General features: G+C 41.1%; 1 protein-coding gene across 1 annotated transcript; it reads left to right on the top strand.

Annotated features, from left to right (window-relative positions):
* Positions 1-10,354: 10,354 nt before the first annotated feature.
* On the top strand, positions 10,355-12,874 carry LOC140242575 (uncharacterized). The gene is made up of 4 exons (XM_072322322.1): positions 10,355-10,415; positions 10,673-10,771; positions 11,241-11,369; positions 12,182-12,874. The coding sequence occupies exons 1-4, from the start codon at positions 10,355-10,357 to the stop codon at positions 12,862-12,864; spliced, it is 972 nt and encodes a 323-aa protein (XP_072178423.1). The 3' UTR covers positions 12,865-12,874.
* Positions 12,875-13,979: the final 1,105 nt, after the last annotated feature.

The following is a 13,979-nucleotide window of genomic DNA, read 5'->3' as shown; positions in this document are numbered from 1 at the left end:
GGCTGCGCCTCACTTCCTTCTGGTTCTCCTCAAAACATTAGTGGGCCTCGGGGGTGGGGTTTGTGCACAAGTTACAATCTTTTTTTTTTCCGCTTGTTACATGGCAACTCTTCGGACAGTGGCACGGACGGCGTTCCCCACGTCAGAAGTAAAGTTCGGCCCACGGCTCTCTCTCCATTAACAACGTTCAACGTTCACCAACGTTCAAAAATTTGATGCCAACGGGCTACATCTTCACTAAGATTCAATCTATCTGGCAAAGTTCTCTCCACATTGTGTCCGGAAATCTCTCTCTAAGTGTGTACCAAATTCTCCTGAAATCTCTCGATGAAAAATCTCTCGATAAAATCTGTCTTCTGAAATCTGTCTTCTGAAATCTGAAATCTCAAAATCTGTAATCTGTCTTCTCCCTACAATACATGCCCTTTTAAACTAACCCTTAAATCCCTCCTACAATTCCATTATCCAATCATTTTAATTAATTTCCCACTCCTGAATTATTGACAACCCTCTTTCGACCAATCCGCTTACCTGTCCCCGACTTGACCCTTTCCTCTCACCTGCGTAACCTACCTGCGTCTCGAACCCAACCTGACACTCTCCCTTCCTCCTAATATTTATAAAACAAAACCCAGCTTCGCTACGAGCCCTTTAACTTACTCCTCCAGCAGAATTCCCGATTGAACTCACACTACCACAATATTCTCGTTAAACACCTCAACTCCTTATCAAACATATACTCCTAACATCCTGCCAGTCGTATCTATTTCTTTGTCCTTTAAAAAATCACCTGATGTCTATCAAATGTCCTTCTTCTTTATCCCCTTTGTCTGGTTCCCTACACTGTCCTGCCATGCCCTAAGCCCGCTGTCTGAACCTTCTTCCTTCCCTTTTATCCCCTTTATTCTTTCACCCTGTGCTTTGCCCTATCTACTTCATGACCCTCTAATTTCTTATCAGTCCCTTTATAATGCCCATCCTATTCGGGAGCCCCCCATTTTTTCAGCTCGTTACATCTTCCCCCCTGTTCACAGAATGATGTCCTCATCATTCCGCATCAGCCCGGTTTGTTTTTCCTGCCCTTTAACCAGGAATACTTGGGGTGAACCAACACTGTCATATCGCCAGCCACTGTCCGCGAAAATATTTACAACATATATGCATAACATCAAACCCTAATCACATTACCACATAAATTTCGAACGACACAATGACTGCTAAATTGAATACTCATGACATTATACACTATACAACCGAAGGCACAGCGTTCTGACTACAAAACCTCCCATAAAGAGGCAACCACATGATAAACCAAGCGTTTTCCGAATTTCTTACCGCTACGACTATACACATGCACTGGTTGATGCTCGTGAATACAATCAAATAAGCACATATCATTCGTAATATCACTCAAAAAAATCAAATAACGTCGACTGAAAATGATGACCTGGTGGGCTAAATTCTGACCATCCTTCCTACATAATAACATCACATTGACTTGCCAAAGCACATTTCATAAATCGTTGCTTCGTTACCAAAAAAATACTATCCTCCTTCACTACACCGTCAACTTGATGACCAATCGATTATGTGATGTGGAACATCAGTGACCGCCCCTAAGGCACAAAACACGACACTATACAAACATTACATTATAAAACACAAAACATAAAGCAGCAGAGCCAGCAGGCTGAATTTTGGCCATTCGCCTATCCTGGACTTACTGGATTGACTTATGAAAATCACAAATCTTCCTCCAATTGGAGCATAACAAAACGTAACCACTTTGAAATATATCGCTTTGTAACTATTCTCGCATTATCATTACAAAGTAGCACTAAAACCAATACAACAATACTTTCTGTTACGGATAAGAAAGTAAAAATACACTTTACTAATAAAACTATATACAAAACCTGAACAACAGTGGACCTACTTAAGGTCTCCACAACTGGCTGTACAATAGCTCGCTGTACTTGGGAATACGCCAACCTCTCGGGAGCGCGGGAGCACCTTTTTGATCTCCTCAAAGGAGGATCTTCCTCTAACGAGGCGGCTTCTGGCTCATCCCGAGGGGCAGGTACGTCCCCTGGGGCTTCGACTTGTTCCTCAAATTCTTCGCCACACGGGTCGGTATCTATTACCTCTTCCGATTCAATACATTCTTCCTTATCATTACTATCTCCTTCCCTAGCCTCTGTTGTTGCATTATCAATGGATGGGTCCAATTCCCTAACATTATCCTGCGACTCATCGTCAATTATTCGATTAATTTCACCGGTGACATTCGGCCCTACACGCCAAGCGACGGCCTCACCCAGCCCTACATCCTGGGGTTCTTCATCCACCACTTCAATATCACTTGGGGGAGGGGAGCTGACATTTTGCCTTCGCTTGGGGCCGACGGCCCGAGTCACCTTAGGAATAAAATTACAAGGCATTAATAAATTTCTATGGAGCATTTGCATCCTTTTTCCCCCCGTTTCTGATCTTACTTGATACACCGGTATACCTACGTTGGGCTGCCCCACTACAACATAAACATCCCTACCCCACCTATCGGCTATCTTCTTTTTTCCCTTTAACCCTACATTACGCACTAATACCCTGTCCCCAACTTCAAGTTTATTCTCCCTAGTGTTGGCGTCGTACCTTTTCTTATTCTTATCTTGGGCTAACTGATCGGTTTCCGCCGCGAGCTTGTAGGCGTGTTCCAGCCTTTCTCGGAGGCACGCCACGTACTCATCTGAGGAGATAAACTCCTCTCCTTCCCTAGCTCCTAACAAAGCATCTACCGGTAGTCTTGGATGGCGTCCAAACAATAAAAAAAAATGGGGAATGTCCAGTGGACCCGTGCTTGGTAGAATTATATGCATGGACGAGAGTTGACACGTGCGCTTTCCAATTCCGTTTCTGCTCTTCAGGCAAAGTGCCGAGCATTCCCAACAGCGTTCTGTTCATGCGCTCGCAGGCGCCATTACCCTGGGGGTGGTAGGGGGTTGTCCTAGTTTTCTTTACTCCGACCAAATTACATAATTCATTTATTGTCTGGGATTCAAAATTTCGACCTTGGTCAGAATGTAACCGCTCGGGGAAACCGTAAGGGAGAAAGAAATGCTCATACAATGCCTTTGCTGTAGTGATAGCTGTTTGGTTCTTAGTCGGGACGGCTACGGCATACCTTGTGAAATGATCGGTGATTACCAAAATATTTCCGCAGCCGCCCTGACCCTCTTCTACCGTGAGAAAATCTATACAAACTAATTCCATCGGGCGTGTGGTTCTAATGTTCACCAAAGGGGCTGTGTTTTGCGCTGCCGGCGCGCCCTTCCTACGCACGCACCGCTCACATGTTCCTACAAAGTGCTTCACATCCTGTCCCATGTGAACCCAATAAAATCTACTACGGACTAAATCGAGTGTTTTCTCAACACCGAAATGACCATGCTTGGTATGTAATAGTTCTAAAACGAACTCCCGTCGACTTGCAGGCAACACTAGCTGATATTGGGTCCTTCCATCTACCAGTCTTCGCCTATAGAGTACTCCCTCCCGTAATTCTAATTTATCCCATTCTCTCAATAAACATTGTACCTCTGGACTTTCCCGCTTTAATTCTCTCCTTGGGGGTAAATTATCACTCGATTTCAAATTAATTACCCTACTTATGTGGGGGTCGGTCTGTTGTTCCTCGCACCAATCGAGGGGGCCACCTAAGGGGTCAGCGTCATTCGTATCTGGGGAGGGGGGTGGGACGTGTACCTGTCCGTCATGTCCTACTACTTCTACTAAGGGGGTACCTGTTTCTCGGGCTTCTCCTAGCCCCTGGGCCACGGCGGTGATTACCGAGTGAACTACTGTGGGTGCTACATCACCCTCTGTTTCCTTACTCTGGGACTCTGTCTGGGGGTGGGGGTTCCTCGACAGAATGTCAGCATCGATGTTAGTCCTACCTGTCCTGTAAGTCAAGGTCAACTGATAATTTGCCAAAGCGGCCAACCATCGGTGTCCGGTTGCGTCCAACTTCGCAGTGGTCAACACATAGGTCAAGGGGTTGTTGTCGGTGTACACGTGGGTCTCATTACCATAGAGAAAATCGTGGAACTTCTCCGTAACGGCCCACTTAAGGGCTAAAAACTCTAGCTTATGGGCGGGGTAATTGCGCTCTCCCTTGTTAATTGCGCGGCTACCGTACGCAATAACGCGCTCTCTCCCTTGATCGTCCTTCTGATATAGCGCGGCACCTAGGCCTGTCCTACTCGCGTCTGTGTGCAAAATAAAAGGCTGGGAAAAATCCGGGTACTGTAACACTGGGGCAGAAGTTAATTTGGCCTTTAATGTTTGAAACGCTTCCGCTTGCCGTGCTCCCCAGGTCCATGGTGGGGGTGGTTTCATGCTCTTCTTTCCCTTTCTCCCCCCTGTCCCCCCTAATAACTCGTACAATGGGCACGCTACGCGGGCAAAATTCGGCACGAACTTCCGGTAATAGCCAGCCAAACCTAAAAAAGCTCGCAGCTCGCGTTCATTTGTGGGGGTAGGCCATTGATCGATGGCGGCCGTTTTCCCAGGGTCCGTTGCTATGCCCTCCTCCGATATCACGTGACCCAAATAGCTGACCTTTGACTGTAGTAAGTGACACTTGGAGGGCTTCAGCTTGAACCCATGGGTGGCCAACCGGTCAATGACCTTCCCCAAGCGCTCAGTGTGTTCTTCTAAGGTGCTGCCAAAAACTATGATGTCGTCTAAATATACGACGCAACACGTGTGATTTAATTCACCTAGACACCTCTCCATAGCCCTTTGGGAGGTGGACGGGGCATTGCAGAGTCCGAAGGGCATCCGGTTACACTCCCAATGACCAAAAGGGGGTGGCAGAACGAAGGCAGTCTTGGATTTATCCTCGTCCGCTATTTCGATCTGCCAATATCCCGCCTTCAGGTCAAGGGAGCTAAACCACCGGGCACCCCCCATCATCTGCAGCACCTCGTCCACTCGCGGCAGGGCATAGGAGTCCCTAATTCGTCGGCTCAATGGAAAAAGGGGTTAACGCACCTTCGGGCTCAAATTTTCCAAGAAAATAAAAATTTGTCATTCGAAAGCAGATGGCATGAGCTACATTTTCATATCAACAGATATGTCAAATTCGATCTAATTTTGTAAAGAATCCCAAAAGAAAAAGGCGACAACGTGCCGTATGCACGTCTTTGTGGTAGCAAAAAGGGGTTAACGTGAACGCGCTCTTTCGCTTCTCTTGCCTAAAGCATGGTACGAGAAGCATAAAGGGGTTATCGTTCATGCACAACCACATAACGCTTTCTCGTAATTTCGCTTGCAACGCGTCCTGACAAGTGAAAAGGCGTTATCGTCGTTCTAAGTGTACTGACGCGCGCGCGCGCGCCGCCTGAGATGAGCTAGCGCATCGGCTGCATGCTCAATGCCAGCATGTACATGTGTATGCATAATGGGTACGGTTAGTACGCAGAGTCTACCGGTATTAAAATTGACTTCAATATGATATCATTAATTGCATTGGACTGCTGAATTGAAGGACGTCAACTATCTCATACTCCGTAGATCTACTCGTGATCGACGACGAACGTCAGAGTTCAGACGAATCGGAAAAATGGTAAGGATAAACCTTAGTAGATCTAGATCGATCTAAGGGCCAAATCGTGAAATCAGCCACCACTCACCTCGCTCGTGCGCTCGCTCCGTATACAAAGTCGATGGGAGAGGATAACGGGCAACAGCACTGACGAAATAAACGGCAGTGAATGGACTGGGGACTTATTTCACGATAATGCCGATCTAATTAAGTTAGACGACTTTATGTTAACACTATTTTAATTGCTGTTGGATCTAGATGTGTGTTTTTTTTTTTTTGTAGAATTAGCAGCATGATTCTCATAGGATTACTTACAATTTAGATTTGCTGGACCTCGATCTAGATCTAAGTTAGATCTAGTAAGTAGTTAGATAGACCTAGACTATAATCTAGTCTGAGACTAAAGTTAGATCTGGTCTATAATTTTAATATTATAGAATATAGATATGTATAGATATGTATAGACCCTAGTAGATCTAGATGTATCTACATCTAGTACTAGTTTGGGCGCTAATAATTTAGTTTCGTATCCATGCTCATAAAATATGTTCTCCCGAGTAACAGTTAGAATTTCACGAAATTTCTAGACCTAACATTTAGAGGCTCGACTCTAGACCTAACACTAGTGGTTAGATCTAGATCTAAATAAGTTACACTCGCAGGAAATGTTCTCAAACATCTTTAAGTCGGTCTTCCAAATTTGAGCGAGATCGGATCACGGGTAGGGTCGATATCGGCTTCGAAGTCCTACATTGTCACGTCACTCGCACAGCCCCATTCATTATTTTGTGTAAAATCTAGATCTAGGTAATATTTCTAGATTCTAACGTTAGAGAGGCAAAATCGTGTTTCCGGCCCCATTACTTGAATCGATCATAGCGATATAAGAGACAGATTCACGGCCTAGGGTTAGGGAGATCGCGATAAGGAGGCAGACTCACTGCCTAGGTAGGGTTGGGGAAATCCTGATATAGGCCTACATGTAGGAGACTGATTCAAGGCCGAGGGTTAAGGAAATCGCGACATATAGATAGGTTAGGTTTAGGGTTATATAAAAGATGCACGGTGGATATCAGCCCCACCAATGTGGTAACAGCGCGCAAACGCCGTTTGGTGGGGTCGTAAACACGAGTAGATCTTAATACTGTGCTCACCAGCCCCACTGCCGTATAAATCCTGTAGCTGTAGTCTGTACAATTCACATCTGTTGGTTCTGAGCGCGAGTAATTTGATATAGAGAGTTATGATCGATCAGCATGTAAGGTCCCATATCATATGTATTGTAGTGATGGGGCCTATTTCACGAGTAGATTGATCTATGCCTCTACTAGAGACTAGACAAGTAGACTCGTCTATCGCTAGCTATCTCGCGATACACAAAATACCGACTGTGGCTAAGTCAGTGGCTGTGCGAGCGATGACTCGTCGCAAGAATAGCCACTACCTCAATAATATGCTAAGTCTTTAGATCTACTGTAGTTTGAGTTTGTATAGATCGCTATCTAGACGTGGAACACCATTCTATTTTTCTAAAAAAAAAAAAACGTCATTTCCATTGCATAAACCCATCCATTTGTCCATTTGCATTTAACAAAACAAAAAATGACACTGGAGTGGACCGTAAGTACGTAACAGCACAAAAATATACAATTTTTTGGACAGCCATTATGACTGAATTTCATACCGTTTTCAGTATTCACGTTGCGTACATGACATGTCCAGCTGCCCTGAAAACTACCCTCTTTACTTGACCTTTTGGACAACCCTTATACCATTTTCAGATTTACAGTGGGCTCGTGAATTCCATATAAAATATCAAATATATGTAAATCTTCTGTATCTGTATCCTCTTAAATCATTTTAGGACACCATTTAACTGTTACTGGAAGCCTCACAGTACAATCATATAGACGTCAGCATGGAAGGGCCTCTGGAGAACAAGTCTGATGGTAAGGGTGAAAATGCCATTTAAAATTGATCCATCGTTTGTTGCCGGATATATTCAATTTCAAATGTTAGGGGAGGGGAATGTTATATGACATTTCCATGTCATGATGTATAGGAATGCTATTCGCTCCGTCTTTTAATTTGTAATAATTTTGTAATATTTATAACATTTGTGATGTACTTTAGTATGCAGCTAAGTGGCTAAATGTAATTTAAAGTTAAACGGAATATCTATGTGTTTATTCCTTGCCATGAATGCAGATTAATATCTATTAATTTTAGAGCAAATAACTGAAATGAAGTTTGGCAGAAACTATTAACCCAATTATCGTACTCTAAAAGTACTCAAATACTTGTATGTTTCACTCATCCAGTTCACCCTGGACCTGAAACTGACTTGTTGATGTATGTTGAATGGAAAAGTAATAAATCCCGCTATTTTTACTCGCACATTCTCAAGTCTTCCTGAGCATAATTATAATAAAGGACTAGAGCTTGGTGAAACCTATCAAACTGCTTGTATTATAACTTGCTGAGAGAAAACATTCTAAATATTGCCAGTGTTTTTAGTGATTTATTGCACATTCTTTCAGAAATGAACCACACAGCCCAGCCCAGCCAACTTTTCGAAGGCCCACTTAAGGAACCTTGTACTACCGATGCCAAGAATGAATCAGTGCTTCATCGTGGTGACAAAGACGACAGCAGTGACGACGACGATGACTTGCCCCTAGCAGTATTGATTAAGCCAGGTATGTACAGAAAAAACCCCAGCTACGGTAAAGTGGTAGAGAGTAACGTGTTTGTAAATTCCCTCTTAAAAAAAAAATCATTGACAGATATGCAATTCCATTTTTAAATTACCTAGCTTAATTCTTCAAGGTATGTTGATTACAACGAATTGCAGGATTGGAGTCGATCTGGTCAATTAAAATTTAATGTATAAATAAACATAGCCAACTTCCGTAATGCTGATGAGTTGCCCTTTGGTAGAATTTACTAAACAGGGTGTGTAATATACATAAATTAGCACTTATGTAGAGATAAGTGAGCGTGAAATTGAAAGTTCATTTAATCTACATTATCAGGGACAAGTTCATTATACCATTATTACTGCATATTCTAAAGTCTTCCTGAGCATGATTAAAATAAAGGACTAGAGCTTGGTCAAACCTGTCGAACTGCTTGTATTATAATTTGCTGAAACAAAACATTCTAAAAATTGCCAGTGTGTTTTTAGTGATTTGTTGCATACTCTTTCAGGAAAGAACCACATAACCCAGCCCAGACAACATGGTAGTTACAAAGACGTCAGTGGTGACAGTGGTGTTCACCCTGGACCTGAAACTGACCTCTTGATGTATGTGGAATGGAAAAGAGATAAATCCCGCAATGTCGTCAAACTGACTGAGGTGAAATGTATCGGACTTCCTCTACCAGGGAATACAATAGAAATGAAATGTGGTAAAAGGAGGAAGGACATCTGGAAGGCGACAATTATAGACACTGAGGAAATTTATGATGATGACTGCAGTGATGATGAAGCCCCAAGTACCAGCTCCTACATCGAAAAAGAAGAGGAGTCTCCTCGTGCTAATTCAACCCAACAAGGTTTGTAATGATTTGTGCGAGATTGTATTGGGGCATCCCATATCAACCAATGTATTTCTTTAAAATGATAGGATAACGAAAACAAAGGATTCAATATTAATGGAACTAATCTCAGTCACCTTCGGTGTGTTGATGTGATTGTCATAATTTGAAATACAACTAGCTGAGACTGAGATGTTGTCACAGCTTGATAAGGAGAGTAAAGTGAGTATTACAATTAATATGTTCAAAACAAAAGTCATCAGCCAGTGTTAAGTAAAGATAAGATTTGAAATGGTAGAACAAGAAATTTAATAAGAATCCAAAAAAGTTGATTGTTAAAACCAGAATTGTATAGTTCGAACAATAACATGTGTAAGGACCGAGTGCAATAATTTCCTGAACAATTAGAACACGTATGGTCTGTGTACCTTGGTTAACGTTGTGCTACTCTGCCAATATTTATTTACACACTTCTCTTCTGATATACTCTTTCAGAAATGAACCACACAGCCCAGCCCAGACAACTTTTCGAAGGCCCACTTAAGGATCTTTCTACTACCGATGCCAAGAATGAATCAGTGCTTCATCGTGGTGACAAAGACGACAGCAGTGACGACAACGATGACTTGCCCCTAGCAGTATTGATTAAGCCAGGTATATACAGAAAAAAACCCAGCTACGGTAAAGTGGTAGAGAGTAACGTGCTTGTAATTTCCCTCTTTAAAAAAAAAAAAAAAAAAAATCTTTGACAGATATTCAATTCCATTTTTACAACTCTACATTATCAGGGACAAGTTCATTATACTATTTTGACTGCATATTCTGAAGTTCTTCCAGAGCATAATTATGATAAAGGACTAGAGCTTGGTCAAACCTATCGAACTGCTTGTATTATGATTTGCTGGAAGAAAACATTGTAAAAATTGCCATTGTTTTCGAGTGATTTGTTGCATACTCTTTCAGGAAAGAACCACATAACCCAGCCCAGACAACATGGTAGTGACAAAGACGACAGTGGTGACGACGACGACGACTTGCCCCTAGCAGAATTGATTAAGCCAGGTATGGAAAGGAAAATTTAAAATAAAAATTAAAACACATTGCACTATACCAATTTGTAATTGCCTAGCTTAATTCTTCCATGGATGTTGATCACAACAAAGTGCAGGTCTGGATTTGAGTCATTCTGGTCAATGAAATATGATAAAAATGAACATAACCAACTACCGTAATGCTGACGAGCTGCCCTTGGCAGAATTGACTGAACAAAGTGTGTTTATATAAATATAAATTAGCACACACATAAATTTAAATGAGCGTGAGAATTTATCTGCATTATTTAAAATACTTTTAGGGACAGGTTCATTATAGTATTCTACTGCGTATTCTAAAGTCTTCCTGAGCATAATTATGATAAAAGACTAGAGCTTGGTCAAACCTATCGAACTGCTTGTATTATGATTTGCTGGAAGAAAACATTGTAAAAATTGCCATTGTTTTCGAGTGATTTGTTGCATACTCTTTCAGGAAAGAACCACATAACCCAGCCCAGACAACATGGTAGTGACAAAGACGACAGTGGTGACGACGACGACGACTTGCCCCTAGCAGAATTGATTAAGCCAGGTATGGAAAGGAAAATTTAAAATAAAAATTAAAACACATTGCACTATACCAATTTGTAATTGCCTAGCTTAATTCTTCCATGGATGTTGATCACAACAAAGTGCAGGTCTGGATTTGAGTCATTCTGGTCAATGAAATATGATAAAAATGAACATAACCAACTACCGTAATGCTGACGAGCTGCCCTTGGCAGAATTGACTGAACAAAGTGTGTTTATATAAATATAAATTAGCACACACATAAACTTAAATGAGCGTGAGAATTTATCTGCATTATTTAAAATACTTTTAGGGACAGGTTCATTATAGTATTCTACTGCGTATTCTAAAGTCTTCCTGTGACATAATTATAATAGATAACAAATGACTAGCACTTGGTCAAACCTATCCAATTGCTTGTATTATAATATACTTAAGAGGAAACATGAACTAAATGCTAGAGTTTTCTGTAACATTTTTTTTTTTTAAGGAATGGATGACATTAACCAGGCCACTGAGCCCATGCAACTTTCTGAAGACTCAATTGAGAAATCAGTGGGAACAGCCAATGACAAGGATGGTGGAGATGAGTCACCTCTACCAGAATTGACCCCAAAAGGTACTCAATTAAGATTAAGAAATGTTAACCAACATATAACTTGCGAATAGCCTGAATGAGAGATTAAGAGTGGATATACGATGTTAAGAAATTATTATTGACAGAAGCACAACCGTTTCACAAGCATATGCCAGAGTTCCGGGAATTAGATAAATGTAAATGGCTTGAATTCAACTTGTCAGGCTGCTTGAATAGAAATTATATATCTATTTCATTTACAAATAGGCCTGTATGACAGTATATGTCTTGACAAGAAAATATAATTGACACAAGTTCGGGTAATTCATCTACAATTTTGTTAGATTCCATTTATGAGGATCCATTCGATGTCAAATCTGCAAACCCTAGTGATATAAATGTGATTATTGTATGGAGTCTGGAAACTGAATTAAGGAGCAAGATAGCCAAGCAGACACGATAAAGAATTCATGTATACGTTCTTACAGTTGGAATAAATATCACATGGTTATGATATCACCAACAAAATATTGTTCACATTTTGAAAGACAATGAAAGGAAATAAGTGGCACATGTAATTTTTCGATGGCTACCCCTTTTGTCTGGGGAAAGGGGCTTTCACAATTGGTTGTGCGATCGCTATTGCCATTATTTCTTGATAGTATACTTTGTACAGGATCGCAAGCAATCGCAAGCGATCACATGACCGATTGTGAAAGCCCCTTAATTGGCAGCAGTGCGTATGATAACAAATTGCTAGCACTTCGTGAAACCTATCCAATTGCTTTTATCATAATTTGTTGAAAAGGAAACATGAACTAAATGCTAGAGTTTTCTGTAACATTTTTTTAAAGGAATGGACCACATTTACCAGGCCACTGAGCCCATGCAATTTTCTGGAGACTCTATTGAGGAAGCGGTGGGAACAGATACTAATGACGAGGATGGTGGAGATGAGTCATCTCTACCAGAATTGATCAGCGGACATACTCAAATGGAATGTGACGCGATGCATTCCTGCATCGAAAGGAACAAAAGGGGAGTGACAATCCATCACCCCGACCAGTGGATACCAGTTATTCAAACAGCAAGGAACAGGAATCGGTATGAAGTTACCCACATGACGAAAGAGGACTTCCTTGATCTGCGTCAGTTGACAACACCCTGTGTGAAGTACATGAAGAAAGACAGGGCTGGCAATCCCGTCAACTGGTTGAAAATTCGTCAGATCCGCGTACAGAGGACAGACCCCTCTGTCATCAAAATAAAGTATGATTTCAACGAAGACTTCGTAGAAGTTCGCGTCTCGGGCTCAAGTCGAAGAAATGACATGCGTCTGCCTCTGTTGTACAAGCAACATCTCGCCCTCTCAAGGGAAAAGAAGCAAGATTTGCTTAGTTTGTGCAAGGACAACATTATCCCATCGATGTATCACAGCTACTATGAAAACCTCACGACAGAGGTACAACAGTCTCAGAGTGATGAATCCGAGGAGGAGGAAAATGATGGACACATGCATCAAACATCCGAACAGTGAATCATATTGTAGGCCTACTGTTGTGGCTTGAACACAGACGACATTACAAATACATATAGTACTTTTGTGCATCGTTTAAATTCTACACATCTTGCGACTTCGACATTTCACAGACATGATCCAAATACTAGTATCATTAGTTGTATACGGTGTTTGGTGTATTTAGGGAAGTCTGCAAAAGGACTTTCTAACTTTAAGGCGGAGATACACATACAGTATATAACATGAGCCAACCTGATGTAAAATTACTGCATTAGAGCCTATTAGCATATGGAATGGAACTTTGGATTTCATACTGCCTTACTTTGGTAAAAGGAATCAAGAGACATACCATCCAAATTTGAGTAATTGACGTTTTTATATTACACCTAATGTGCTCTTCTTCAAAGTCAAATTTAATGCACAAACACTCACCTTGCTCAGAGAAATAATAGGTTATACATTGTGATATTCCATTGATGTCCTTGCAAATTTGAGACACATTTTGGTCATTACAAGGAGTATCACTTTTGTCGCTTACTTCGTTTTGCCCAACTAGGGCACCACATTGAAGGGAGAATGCAATGACTTGGACTTGGACATTACTTAGATTGAACACGTAGGCCTGTACTTAGAAAATACAGTAAGTATGTACACATTTTTGGATGAATTAAAATGTATTCTAGGAATTCTGTTTTTCCATTGGTAATTCGAAATATTCAAAATTAAGTGCAAATAAGGACACTAACAATAATTACAGAAATACTTGGTATAATGTGTGCTTGTGTGACAATTGTATCATAATAAATTACAAAACGAATTGAATCGAATCTGCAAATCTTCAAACCTTGGGAAATTTGAATACATGTCTTCTTGTATTTCAAAATATTCCGATGAACTTGATGAGATTTGGGGTTTTTCGCCCAAAGTGAAGAAAATTTATGCTTAATTTACACCATTATCTTTATTTTTTGAAATGTAAGTATTGGAAGAATGTGACATGCCCTGCAAAATTACAAATGTGTTGTTTGAAAATTGATTTCTAAGTTGCAATTTGAAATGCCACGATTTCACTTTCTTAGACTACTTTCACAACATAACTAATAATTGTGATTAGCATTTCGATATTCTGCGAT

This window comes from Diadema setosum, chromosome 2 (genome assembly GCF_964275005.1).
Source record: "Diadema setosum chromosome 2, eeDiaSeto1, whole genome shotgun sequence".
Classification (NCBI taxonomy): Eukaryota; Metazoa; Echinodermata; class Echinoidea; order Diadematoida; family Diadematidae; genus Diadema; species Diadema setosum.
The sequence above is the reverse complement of the archived record's forward strand: the minus strand, read 5'-3'. Positions and strand labels throughout refer to the sequence as shown.

Coding starts and splice junctions, on each gene's coding strand:
- LOC140242575 (XM_072322322.1), top strand. CDS start 10,355: ATGAACATAACCAACTACCGTAATGCTGACGAGCTGCCCTTGGCAGAA. Junction 10,416..10,672: donor GGCAGAATTGACTGAACAAA/GTGTGTTTATAT, acceptor ATACTCTTTCAG/GAAAGAACCACATAACCCAG. Junction 10,772..11,240: donor AGCAGAATTGATTAAGCCAG/GTATGGAAAGGA, acceptor TTTTTTTTTAAG/GAATGGATGACATTAACCAG.